Below are 14,475 nucleotides of genomic sequence, written 5' to 3'. Positions count from 1 at the left end.
GTAAAGAAAGAACACTATCATTAGTAAGTTTATATCATTTTCTATATAGAAAACACAGAATAAACTCTAGATAATTTTCAGAAATAATAAAAGAATATGGCCAACTTTTTAAAAAAATAATACATTTCATGTTTTACTTTTAGGTAATACAATTTTAGGTTTAAAGAAAAGTTGAGCAGATAATACAAGTAGTTCCCATATATTACACCCCCCACCACCACATATACACACTCATAGTTTCTCCTATTAAGATCTTGCATTAGTGTGATCCGTTTGTCAAAATTGCTGAGCCACTGTTGCTATATTATTCCTAACTAAAGTCCATAATGACAGTAGGGTTCATAGTTCTCCTAGTCTGTGGCTTGTCTTCTACAGAGCAGAAGTTTTAATTTTAATAAAGTCCAACTTATCAATTATTCTCTTCCTTTATTGTGCTTTTGGTGTTATATCAAAAAAATCATTTCCAAATCTGAGGTCACTTAGTTTTTCTTCTATGTCAACTTATATCACCTGAAAAAAAGGAGTATTTTTTCCTTCCCAATGTGTTTATCTTTTATTTTATTTTCTTGTCTTATTACATAAGGGAGAGTTGTCAGTAAAATGTTGAATAGGAGTGTTGAAGGCAAACATGATTGCCTTTTTCTCAGTCTTTAGGTGAAAAGCATCTAGTTCCTCACCATTAAGTATGATGTAGGCTGTAGGCTTCTTTCTAGATGTTTATCAAGTTGAGGAGGCTCACCCTATTCCAAGTTTGCTGAAAGTTTTTATTAAAAATAAGTGCTGGATTTTATGAAATGCTTTTTCTGTACCTATTCATATGATCATATGATCACATGATTTTTCTTCTTTAGCCTTTTAATGTGATTGATTACATTAATTGATTTTCAGTTGAACCAGCCTCTCATGCCTAGGGTAAATCCTACTTTGTCATGGTGAATCATTTTTTTTTTACACATTGTTGGATTTGATTTGCTAATTTTTTGTTCAGGATTTTTACATGTATGTTCATGAGTGATATTGATATGTGGTTTTTCTTTCTTTTAAAGTTTTATCTGGTTTAGGTAGGAGAGTAATGCTAACCTCATGGAATGGGTTAGAAAGTGTTCCCTTTACTTCAGTTTTCTGGAGGAGATTGTAGGGAATTGGTATGATTTCTGACTAAAATGTTTAGTAAACCCAATGCAACTATTTGGGCCTGGTTCTTTTTTCTTTGACAGTTACTAATTTTTAATTAAATCTATTTAATAGATACAGTCCTGTTCAGATTATCTATTTCTCTTTGTGTAAGTTTTTATAGATTGTGTTTTTTCAAAGGAGTTGGTCCATTAAATCTGTATTAGTCTTCTCAGGCTGCCATCACAAAATATCACAGCCTGGGTAACTTAAACAACAGAAATTTAATTTTCCCAGTTCCAGAGGCTAGAAGTCCAGATTAACATGCTGTCAAGGTTGGTTTTGGTGAGATTTCTCCTTCTGGCTTGTAGATGGCCACCTTCTCATTGTGTCCTTTCTGCTGTGCATGTGTGGAGAGAAAGATTTCTGCTGGGTTTTTTTTTTTTTTTTTCTCTTCTTATAAGAAGTCATACCAAATTAGGACCCCACCCTTATGACTTCATTTAACCTTATTTACTTTCCTTAAAGGCTCTATTTCCAAATATAGTTAAATTGGGGGCTGGGGCTTCAATTTATTTATGCCAGAGAAAACCTTATAGGTCATTGGGGAAAAGGAAGGCCTCTTTTACTTACTAAGTTCTTCTGTAATAATTAGTTATCCATATAGAAAACAATTAAATTAGGTTCTTACCCCATAACATATAAACAATTAGTAAATATTAATTAGATTAATGTGTATATTCAACTTTAGAAGTACAAAACACACAGCTCTGCATGTTGATATTTATTGTTTTCGTTTCAGATAGTGTCTTTTTTCTGGCCTGATTTCCAGACTTAACGGTGTACCCTGTTTAGTGTCTCTGCATACTTAGGTACTGACTGCACCATTCATTTAAGAAAGAAAGAAAGAAAGAAAGAAAAAGAAAGAAAGAAAGAAACTGTTAAGAGCCATTATGTTCAGAACTAATCATAATTCCATTGAAGCTGTGTCCCTATACTGACAATTGTCTCAGCCCAGTTTTGAATACTCAAATAATTAGGTGTCAATCCCTGTAAGCTTCCCGGTTATTGATAAACACATAATGTGGTTAAGAGTCCTATTTTGGAGGCAAGAAAGATCTGGATTTGAATCCTGGCTCTGATACTTGCTACCTGTAAGACCAGGATCAAGTTACTTAATCTTCTAAGTCTCATTTTCCCTGCGTGAAAAGTGAGTACTGTAACACTACCTACCTCATAAAGCTTAGGAGGTAATTAAGTCAGGTCATGGTGGGGGGAACCCCCCAGAAACAAACAAAATAGCTCAACAAAGTGCTTGAAACATAGTGCTTAGTAAATGCCAACTATCATCTTAACTTGTTTTAATTTATGAGACAATTAACAGAAATTATTGAGAGTATTCTAACAGAATTATACAAAGTTGAGGGTGAGAGCTAAGGATATTAAATTTTAAAGTTAGTGTATGTAAAAGTGTTAAAAACTTGCCCTGTGTAAAATAAGTACTGTATAAGCCTTTGCTGCTACTTTTATTACTATATTTAGAAAAACAAAAACAAAATATTACATTTCAGCTAAAAAAAAATTACTTGTTAAAAGGATAGCAGAAATGTGCCATTACAGAATGAAGCCATGTGTCGGAGTGGGGGTGGTGAAATCTAGGTTTTATTTGATGGCAAACTCATTGTGAGCCAATGGTACAGTGTGGCTAAATAAGAACTAAAATGAACAGCTTAGATTGATAGAAAGCAGAGTGTCCAAAGCAGTGACGATGGCAATTTTTTCCTCTTTGCTTTGTTGGCCAGGCTTTACCTGATGTATCCTTTTCTCTTTGGTCTACCACATTTCCAGCAGCTTCTTGGCAAATTAAAGTGCACCTCTAAAAAAGAAATCAAAATGCTAAGAGATCTTACAAACAGTCTGCATGAGAAAGGGCTCCAGATTAGAGCCAAGGATTCTCAATATGATGGAAAAAATATTTAAGGGAGAAATTTTCAGTTATTCTCAAATAAAAGGCTTTCAGAAGAACCTAATATTTTGAGCTATTGGAAAATTAAATCATTCATCCTACAAGTCTTCATTGTTGGACGCATATAAACCAAGCAATTTATTACTTGTCAAGGAAATTAGAGACCATTTGTGGAATGGTTGGAAAGTTAGATTATATAATTTTAAAATCTCTTCCTATCTTTAAAATGTGGAGTTGGAAGGAACCTTGCACAATGACTCCATTTAGAGGGAATGTCCAGGCTCCCATGCTTTCCACTTTAATGACCTCGGTGCTTGATGCCTAGGAATGGGAACTTCTGAGGTTGTACCAGAAGAATCATTTAAGTAGTTAGGGGTATATAACTTTGGCTGATACATAATTGACATGCTGGTAATAATTATAGTATAAATACGGGTGGCCATTCATCTCTTAATTGAATCTTTATGATCAATTTTTCTTTTGGCAAATTTTGCTTCTTGGGTAATTAGATGTTGTACATTCAATAAATGGTTATTGAACAGCATTATGTGACAGCACTGGCAATAGATGAGTTAAGCAAAGCCCCCACTCTCATAGAAAATATAGTCGAATGTGGGAGACAGGTGTGTTTAAGTGAATAATTGCAGAATAGTATACTGTATTGTTACTTCGGACCTTACAGGAACTTCATTACATCAGAGACCATATACATTTTATGTTCCCTAGAACCTAGTAGAGTGCTGCTGTGTATTATGCCCTAATTAAATAGCTGTTGAATAAATTAATGAATTCTTTGTGGGCTTTGGTTAAGCTTTATGCAAAATAATAGGAATGTAATGAGTAAGCTCATTTTTTAGCAAATATATCTTTATTTCCCATTTATTAAATATTGTGTAAAATAAGCTTAGCCTAAAATCTTTTTCTTTATAAAATCTAAATTCCAAAATAATATGTAATAAGTGTCCCATGGAATATGTACTTAAACTGCCTGATGCATCTGTTTTTAAACTGGGTTATATTAACAAGTATTCATAATATATTAATTAATGTGATAATAGTATGTTATGTTACATTAATTGGTATTGATTTTCCTAGTAAATTCTCCTTTAACTAACCTTGATTTTAAATGAATGTTTGTGTGACTCCTGAGGATACATACCAGAAGTTATTATTTTTACTTTCATAACATATGCAGAGTTGGGATGTTTGGGTGGCTCAATTGGTTAAACATCTGCCTTCAGCTCAGGTCATGTCCCAGGATCCTGGGATCAAGTTTCGCATCAGGCTCCTTGCTCGACTGGGAGCCTGCTTCTCCCTCTGCCTGCCACTCCCCCTGCTTGTGCTCTCTCTCTCTCTCTCTCTGACAAATAAATAAATAAAAATCTTAAAAAACGTAATATATGCAGAGAAAAGAAACCTAGAAGTTGCTAAGGAATAATCAGTTCCTCCCCAGAAGCTTTTCTTACTCTCTAAAACCAGTTACGTCACTGAATTTGATGATCCTGTTGCCGTCACAGAGAATTCAGGTTGTGTGTCCAGAGGATACACGGCAGGTAGTAAAACAGACACTCTATAAATAAAACCCAAAATACTATGTGCTTTAGTCTGCCTTACCTGGAAAACTAGCATCTTGTGAAATCGTGAAATATTTAATATAAGCTTTTCTAGAGAAAGAGACTCCATATTCAATTTCAATTCTCTGACCATTTCTTGTACAGAAAAAAAAAAAAGTAAAGCCACATCAACCATACAAACATAATATGAATGAAAATATATTAGTCTATTTAGTTCTCTCTTGATAGAATATTATAATACATTCTGGATATGGATCTGAAAATAACTATATATTTTATTATTTTTCCTCTATTATACTCTTAGCAATTGTCTACTTTCCCAGTTACAATAAATTCCATTTAGTTGCCATTTTTCACAAAATGTTAGTATGCTTTTCTGGACAACTCATTTTTGTCTGTTGAATTTAGTATTTATCCTTGACCATACCAAAATAATTTTGACACAAGTATATATACAACTTCTGGATCTTAGCTAGATGCTGAAGTATTGGGTTTGTTTGTTTTTTTACTTCCTTTAAAATTAAAGATAAAACATTACACTCACTTTGAAAAAGATTTATCACTGTCAAAATTTAAAGAGCAAATAATCATTATTAATATATAGAGTTGTTATTAAATAAATTACTATGGATCCAGTGATGTTAAAACTAGAGAATCCTGACTTTACACAGTAATACTAGGCACTGGGTAATATTTCCTATGTCACTCGAGTAACTTATTAGAGTTTACTTCATTTGAAAGGACAAAACCTATTGCAATGGCCTTGTTTCACATTTACTGTAACATTGTTCAAATGAACAAATGTTTGATATTTTTACATTTTACATTCATCCATTTTACAGAACTAATGAAGCAAAATAATTCCTCCAGTGTCATCAATAAAGAAAACACATACATATTTCAGTAGAGTTTTGTTAATAAAGGTCTCATTCCCTCAGAATTTCCTGTTTCTCTGAATGTCAAATTCTTACGCTTTTAAAAATTATCTTAGAAGTAGTGTAGTAAACTTAACATCTCACTTATCATTGTGAGATTTATATGTTTTCACTGAGAATAAAAAGGCAGAGTATAAGCTTCTTTTAACCTTTAATACACAATACAAATGCCAAAATATTTAGTTTTTTTTCCTACTTTCATATTAGAAATAAAATGCTCTAACTTTGGAAAAGATTTATTACTCTCTGAAAAAGTTAAAGAGGAAATACTCCATGATTAATATGTGGAATTGTTATTAAATGAATTGGTATGGATTCAGTGCAGTTAAAGCTAGGGAATCCTGACTTTACACAGTTATCTTATAAATCAATTGACATACCTCACTACCAATTGTTCCAATGAATAAAGAGGTAAAAAAAAAAATTTCCACTTGATCAGCTTTATTATGTAGGGTTGTATAAGGCATGGTCATTAATGAATTAATGGTAACATTTATTAATTTTTTTAGGTAAAAGTTTCAAAATTTAGCAACATGGAGGTTTAAAAGAATCAGTGAAATGGCATAATGGAAAAACCTGATAAAGTCTTCAAAAAATGAAATAAATTGTCTTATTAGAATGAAAAGTATGCTCACTCTAAGTACTCTGTCTACAGAAAAGCAAAGTAAAAACATTTTTTTTAAAGATTTTATTTATCTGTTTGACAGAGAGAGACACAGCGAGAGAGGGAGCACAAGCAGGGGGAGTGGGAGAGGGAGAAGCAGGGTTCCCGCCGAGCAGGGAGCCCAATGTGGGGCTCGATCCCAGGACCCTGGGATCATGACCTGAGCTGAAGGCAGACGCTTCACTGACTGAGCCACCCAGGTGCCCCAAAACATTTTAAAATTAAATTAGTTCTATTAAGTTTTTGAAATATAACCTTCATTTTATTCATTTTATAGCATTTTTTGTTTTGCAAATATATATATATTAATAACTTTGTGTATCATGTATTAGAACTACTAACAGTCCTATTATTCTTTATATCACATATCTCCGTTGCCCTTATTATTTCAATTATTAGTAAATACAAAATACATCTTAATGGCATAAAAATTCCTAAATGTCTTTGTACTTCATTCAGAACACTAACTTGGAAGTACACTTGTGTGTCTTTTAAAGATTTATTTGTTTATTTGAGAGAGAGAGAGAGAGCGTGAGAGAGCACGGTGGGGAGGAGCAGAAAGAGACGAAGAGAAAGTCTTAAGCAGACTCTGTACTGAGTGAGGAGCCCCAGGTGGGGCTTGATCCCATGACCCTGAGATCAGGACCCTGAGACCATGACCTGAGCTGAAAAGGGTTGGAAGTTTAACCGACTGTGCCACCCAGGCACCCATTATGTGTCTTGTATTTACTAATGACATTACAAATGTTGTGGTTAAGTATATTTTGGAAGTTAATCGAGCTTGGCTTTGAAAAACACGGTGATGTATTTACAAATCCAAATGATACTCTACATTTTTTTTAAGATTTTATTTATTTGATAGAGAAAATGAGAGCAGGGGGCGGGGGGGGGAGCAGAGGGAGGAGCTGAAGGAGAGGGACAAGCAGACTCTGTGCTGAGCATGGAGCTGGACATGGGGCTTGATCGCACGACCCTGAGAGCATGACCTGAGCCGAAATCAAGAGTCTGACGCTTAACCAACTGAGCCACCCAGGCGCCCCCACATTTATTATTCTTCATTATGTTGCTTCATTTTTCTCAGAACCATTATATACTTATATACATATCATACTAATGATTTTTTCTTTTGTATGATTATCTTTTATTTCAAAACAAAATAAATTCTTCATTACACATTGAATACAACACCAATTCCCATTAACAATACCCTCAGAATATATAATGAAATGGTCTAATTCTTCATATCTCCATGACTACCACTCTGGGACATGTCTCTGTCTTCTCTTGTTTGGGCTTCCAAAATGTTTCTTTGCTTCCATGCTTGTCTTCTTACTCATTTTTCATCAGAAACAGTGATCTTTGTAAGTAAAGATCTTTGTAGAATAATACCAAAATACTTCTCTGCTTAAAACTCCCTAGTGGTTTCCTTTCACAGAGTATAACTTGCTTCCTGCCTGTTCTCTTTAATCTCAAACCACTGTCCTGAGTGTTCATTTTACACCATTTCCCTGAGCACTGCCATTCTTTGAACTGGCCAAATGTGTGTGAGCTGCTCACTGTTCCTCCTGGCTAGAAACTCGTGCTAGCTAAGCATGTGTGGCTCCTTTTGTCATTGAAATCCCATTTATCATCTACTCACCTTACCTCCTCACCCTTCACTTGTTGCCATCTGTAATTATCTTTTTGATGTTGTTGGGTTTTTGTGTGTGTATCTCTTATCACTAAAATATATAAGTTTTACAAGAGCAGAGTCTTATTCACAGCTCTATCTCTTAAGCACCTAGAGCAGTAGCCCTTATGTAGTACGTTCTTTCAAATAATGTGTCATAAAAATACTTCCCCACAAATGAGGGTCTTCCTGTAGGGTGGGAGTAAAATAGAAGACTCCTAGGAAAATTAATTTAGATGAAATTCAAAGTTACAACATTAATCTGAATGCTCTTCAGCCATCAGACAGGAAATTTAGAGATTAACAAGCCAGACAGAAGCATCACCGGATGTCTCAATATAGAAATTTACCCTTTCTCAAAATAGAGTTCAGAGCATCACGCTGAAAGGACATGAAATTAAACAAGTAAAACAACAATAACAAAGTACTGTATAACGTTCTCCTTGAACAGGCTTGAATTACTTTACTCTGTCCATCCTTTTGCTCAGCTCAGAAAATATGGTGTCTTCCTTGGCACCTCCTTTTCTCTCACAGCCTTAGTCCAACCATCAGTACATCTTGGCAGGTGTATCCTCAAAATTTATCCAGAATTCATCTACTTCTCCATATCTCTGCTGGTAGTGCCCTGGCCCCCACCGTCATCTCTCACCTAAAGTTTTGCAAGAGTTCCCAGTGGGTCTGCCTGCTTCAACTCTTGCTTCACTTCAGTCTATTTTCCACGTAATGCACAGTCATTTGTTTAAAAAGTGTAAGTCCAATATCACTTAGCTCATTATGCTCCAGTTCTGCCCCTCGCACTTAGAACAAAAGCCAAACTCTTTACAGTGGCCAAAATCTTTGATTTTATGCTACCTTTCTGGCCTCATATCCAGCTGTGGCCACCTCACCATTCTTGGAGCTCACTAAGCATGTCTCCAACTTCAAGGCCTTTCACTGGTCATTTCTCCTTCCTGGAACACTCCCTGCCCCAACTCCATTTCCACCTGGTTTGCTTCTTCATTTTCTTTATATACAATGAATGATAATTTACCATCAAATAATGTATGTATGTATTAGAAAATAGTGAAAACCTTGTTTTAGATGTGTGGTCTAGCTTAGACAATGGATTCTTGAGTCAGAATGTTTAAGCTGAAAAACCAGCTCTACCACTCTAAATGTTCTCTTAAGTTTTCTACTGTAAAATGCTTGCCTGGCTCATAGTAAATGCTCAGTTAACACCATTATTATTATTTCGGTATGATACCTGCCTAATATTTGTAATTATTGAGACATAGCTACAAGTGGGCTAAAAATATAATTTGCATATTATTTTTCCACTGGAAAGTATATCTGAAATTTTTTCTATGCTGCTAAATAGCCTAAAATGGCAAAAAATAATTTTGAGTCCTATTTATATTATGACATGTAATAGAGACACCATAACTTAACTACTACTCCATCATTTTAAATTGTTTAGCTTCCATTTCTCTTTTATTACTGCATTGCAATAAATATTCCTTCTTTTATGTATTAAGATTTTTTTAGTATAAATATATGGATTCATGGACGTAAGATTGTTGGTCGAAGTGGCCATTTGATATTAGCCTCAAGAAAAGTAAACTAAATAAATAATGTCCAAGTCACTCTTTAATTTCATATAATTTTAAATTTTTGTTTTAATACAAAAAGCCATTCACTCACATTGCTTTTTATAACAAGAAAGAATTAAGTATATCATAAGAAAACAATAGAACATAAGAAACTATAATTAATTAACCTTTTCTTTAAAAAACTAAGAAATAACTTTGTGTCTGCTGAATTGGTGTTCATAGATAAAGAATAACACAACGACATTGTTTGGAAGTAACATGTGTGCACACAATGATGTGCCCCTAAAAGTAATGATAACAAGAAAGAAACTGAATTTTTAATTTCAGCTCGAGACTCTTGCACCTGTTTGATCATTTGGCAAAGCTGCCTTTCTGTTGTTCAGGAGGCAAAGTGACTGATTGATCCAGTTACCCTACTGTTAACCCATTCTGCAGAGAACTTCTGTTTATAGCCTTGCCAGATGAATACTATACTGCTGAGAATTAAATGACCCCAGTGTAATGAAACCTAGCTATAAAGATATGAGGCATTGATTAATTTCTTTCCTATTTAATATAAGGCTGTTTTTCCAGTATTTTACTCAACTGAATAGAACAAAATCTGTAAAAAGCCAATCTGTAATAAATCAGATTGTATATTAAAAAGACATACTTATTATTCTCTTCTCTAAATTTCAGTATAAAGAACGTAACTCCTAAAGTAGGAGACCCTGAAACCCGCAAAGCTATTCGCCGTGCCTTTGATGTGTGGCAGAATGTAACTCCTCTGACATTTGAAGAAGTTCCTTACAGTGAATTGGAAAATGGCAAACGCGATGTGGATATAACCATCATTTTCGCATCTGGTTTTCATGGAGATAGTTCTCCCTTTGATGGAGAGGGAGGGTTTTTGGCACATGCCTACTTCCCTGGACCAGGAATTGGGGGAGATACTCATTTTGACTCAGATGAGCCATGGACACTAGGAAATCCTAATCATGATGGTAAGTGCATTGTATAGCTTTTTACATTGCAAATAGTTTTATTTTTATTTTTGGAATGCCCAAGTGATTTAGTAATTTAGAAACTTTTAAGGTGTTGATTCTAAATTTGTTTTTAAAATGATAAAACATGATATGAAGCTTTTTGATAACATTTTAGAACAAGAATTTCTATGGGTCAGTAGACATTACTAGTTTTTTGTGTGGTCTGTTGCCTAGAGATTAGAACTTTACACTGTGTTCTGTAAATAGAGTGAATTTTGTTTTCTATAAAATGTCACTTAAAAGACTTCATAGTATTTTAAGTCATGGAACATGCTTAAGGAAATTCTTCTATTTTTCTACACTATATTGCAGTGTTTCCACTTAAAACTTAACCTGATTGACATTTGTAGTGTAGCTTCTGCCATCTTTCCTGTTCTTTTCTATTATCACCTTTCTAGTTTGTAAAATTTTGCTCCTTTCATCCTTATTTCCCTTTTCTTGGTCTCCCAATATGATACGACTACATAATTTATTTTTTTATGTTATATCTTTAATTTTATCAAAAAACCACTTTCTGCAAATCTGTTCCAACAAATCTGTCAGATTTTTAATCTTTATTCTGATATGCAAAAATAAATTTAAAATAACTTGATAACTAAAAGAATAGTTACTTCGTATAAGAAGCATGTGTTTCTTCCTAGATTACAATCCATACTTCAATTTTATGTTTAAAAAGTGTTCACATAATTATAGGATCCTAGAGTTAGAAGATTCCTAAGCATCCACTTTTTTAAATTCTTGTAATCAAGACTTAAATATTTTTCTTCCTCACCATAGTAGAATTTTGTTGAAAATACAGCATGCATTGTTTTAGTGACAGCTAATCAGCTAATAAAACTCTTAATTCCTCCTTGATGAGTTAAACCCAGTCATCAAATTAAGCTTTGTTAGTTCATCAGAAAGTTTAGTTAGCGGGATTAGTGTAATAGCCTTGCATTTTGAGAATGCACAGGGTTCAAACATATTATGGGTAGAATGAAATAAGTTGAGTTAAATTTAAAATAACATCAATTTTCAAAGAAAGAAAATATAATAAATACCTGTTCCTGTTTTCCAAAAGAAAATAAAACATCTAGTATTCAATAAAATAGCCTTTTGCATTATTATTAATAGGCATATTGACTATGAATTTATGACTTCATTTTTAAGAACTGATTTGGAGACAAATGGAAGTATGTTGAGAGATTTCACTATATAGTAGTGTAATGAAAGCCAAAAACTTTGAAGTTGAGCAGGCTGCATTCAATTCCTGGCTAACTGATCATTAGCTCAAGAAGCCTCTACCATGCCGTATGCTTATTTTCACTCTGTATGTTGTATTGCAGGGCTGGGACATTGCAAGTAGACATGCTTTCTATTCAGGAATGTTTAACCTACTGTATGCCTGAGCATCCAATAATAAAATATCTGCAACGTGATAGTAGGCCCACACTGGTTTGATACATAAGTCATTTAAAATTAAATGTGTTTATCTTATTTTAATTTTTTTTTTATTAAGTGGGCTCCACACCCAACATGGGGCTCAAACTCATGACCTTAAGATCAAGACCTGACCTGAGATCAAGAGTCAGATGCTCAAGCGATGAGCTACCCAGGCACCCCATCTTATTTTTATCAAAATTACACAGGCATTCTAATGAAGTAGTTCAGACATCTTCAAGTCAATTGTTAATATAAATGTTTGCATTCTAAATGATTGAGAAGAATAGCACTTATAAGGGTAGAATTTTGCTGATGGAGGCAAAACTGCATTTGTTTCTGGGAAAAGACTTCTTCTGGAATTCTAAACAGAGAAAATTATTTTTTATTCCAGTAATTATAATTCCAAAATTATATTTTATTCTAATAATAGATCTGATTGTTAAGGCTACTGTAATTCTGGATCTTTGAAGTGTTAATTTGGGTGATGGTGCCTATCAAATGGCCTATATTTTCTCTTAAAATATTGAAATCCTTAAGAAAGCTGCACACGTTTTTTATCCTCTATTAACTGCATTTTTTAGGTATCAAGAAATACTTTTTGAAAATAAACAAAAAACTTTAAGAAAAAATCTATAGGGACATCTGAGTTGACAGAGGAAATGAGAATGTTTACACTGATTTAAGTATGATTGCTCTTTATGAATGCTTCTGTGTTTTGCACAACTTAAGAGGTTTTCCAAGGAATATATATGTGAGATAGAATTGAAATAGAACATATGAGCTAAAGATATACAATCATGCCAATGGACTTTTGACTCAGGTTATGTATTAATACAATTTATACTGTAGAAGTATAATAATTTTTGTACATAGGCATACTGTTAAACAAAACAAATTATTTAATAATTAGTGTTTCATTTGGAAGAAAATATTTCTTTACTGATCAAATAAACATATTTTTTTCTTTTGAGTGAGCTTAAGGAAAATGACTACAAAAATCATAGTGTTTCAGAATTGTAGGGGATTAGGGAGAAGTTACTGTCTGTTCAAGATGTAATACCATAAAGATTTACTGCTTAATTGAAATTCAGACTTTTAACTAGCAACAGCAGGACAGCTAAGGTGGTGTCATACTGAAGTATTGATCATTTATCAAAAGAACAGCCTCTAGCTTTGCTGTGTTACTGGTGCTTGTGGGGAGAATTAATGCATTTGTACATCCTACATCCTGTCTGTAAGATTACCTTTTTGTATCACATACATATAAGAAACAATTCTGACATCTTCATTGATAAACTTCTTTTTTTACTCTAGTCCTCAAATGCCCCCAAGCTTACTTAACTGAAAAATTTTCTTTCTTTCCTATTCACAGCTCTTAAGCACCTAGAAAACAGAGCAGCTTGATAATTTAGGAAAAATGCAAATGAAAAGAGCCTCTTGATAAGTACCCAGCTCATTTTCCACAGCATATTGCTCAGCTAATGAAGGCAATTTGAATTCTGTCTGCCTCAAAAGAGATAAACAGTGTCTTGGGCTGCCAGTAACCTTTAATTCATTGTTACCCACTTTCCTATCAATTTGCTTATAGTCATGATACCTTTCAAAAACTCAAACTAAAACCCATTAAGTAAACTACACAATAATCATATTAAAATAAATAAATAAATACATCACACACACACACACACACACACACACACACACTCACACTCCCCCACCTAATAAAAATAATGCCACTTTTTTCTAAGAGTTTTTTTTTCATGGAGTGGATAAGCAAAACATATGCATAGTAATTCTAAATAGAAAATGTTACTGTGATATGTTTTTTTTGAAAAGTATACATTGCCTAAAGTGAGTTGGAAAATTTAACTCTAGCAAAATGTTAAGATTAATTTTGAGCATCATTATCATATTGTTTCCTTGGCTATGGTATAAAGTTTAAATGGCACTATCAGTGTAAACACAAACTTACCACAAAGATTCTCATTAGACAAGTGTGTACTGCAGTAATAAGATTTCAAATCGATAATCTCTAAGCAAAAAGGTTACCTATAAAAATGTTATATAAAACTACAACAGAAAAATATCTAGAAGCAAGTCTTACTATACCATAGAGTTGCAATTCTATTAACAGGAAGAATACATTGCATTGGCTCTGTTTATTATCAGAAAAATCACTGCCTGCAATAAGAAGATGATCAGGAGGTGCTCAAGGCTGTTGTGGCAGTCTGCCTAAAAACTAGGGAGGGAGAAATGATGATAAAAATTGTATCAAGATATCAAAACCCTTAAATCTATTACATCATTGTGATGGTTAGTTTTACATGTCAATTTGACTGGGCTAAAGGGTACACATATAGCAAATAAACATGATTTCTGGATGTGTCTGTGAGGTTGTTTCTGGAGGAGATTAGCATTTGATTCAGAAGACTGAGTAAAGAAGATCCTCCCTCCCCAATGTGGGCAGGCATCATCCAATCCATTGAGGGCCAAAACAGAAAAAAAAAAAAAAAAAGAC

General features: G+C 33.6%; 1 protein-coding gene across 2 annotated transcripts in view; it reads left to right on the top strand.

Annotated features, from left to right (window-relative positions):
• Positions 1-14,475, top strand: part of MMP16 (matrix metallopeptidase 16) — a 269,481-nt gene that overhangs the window by 148,624 nt on the left and 106,382 nt on the right. For both annotated transcript variants that reach the window (XM_025871484.2, XM_073892939.1), the window contains exon 4: positions 10,189-10,493. In XM_025871484.2, the coding sequence (XP_025727269.1) occupies positions 10,189-10,493 (305 nt within the window). The remainder of the gene's footprint in view (positions 1-10,188; positions 10,494-14,475) is intronic.

This window comes from Callorhinus ursinus, unplaced genomic scaffold, assembly GCF_003265705.2.
Source record: "Callorhinus ursinus isolate GAN/ISIS: 27379988/994484 unplaced genomic scaffold, GSC_fseal_2.0 scaffold5, whole genome shotgun sequence".
Lineage (NCBI taxonomy): Eukaryota > Metazoa > Chordata > Mammalia > Carnivora > Otariidae > Callorhinus > Callorhinus ursinus.
This window is presented reverse-complemented; position numbering and strand designations above follow the sequence as displayed.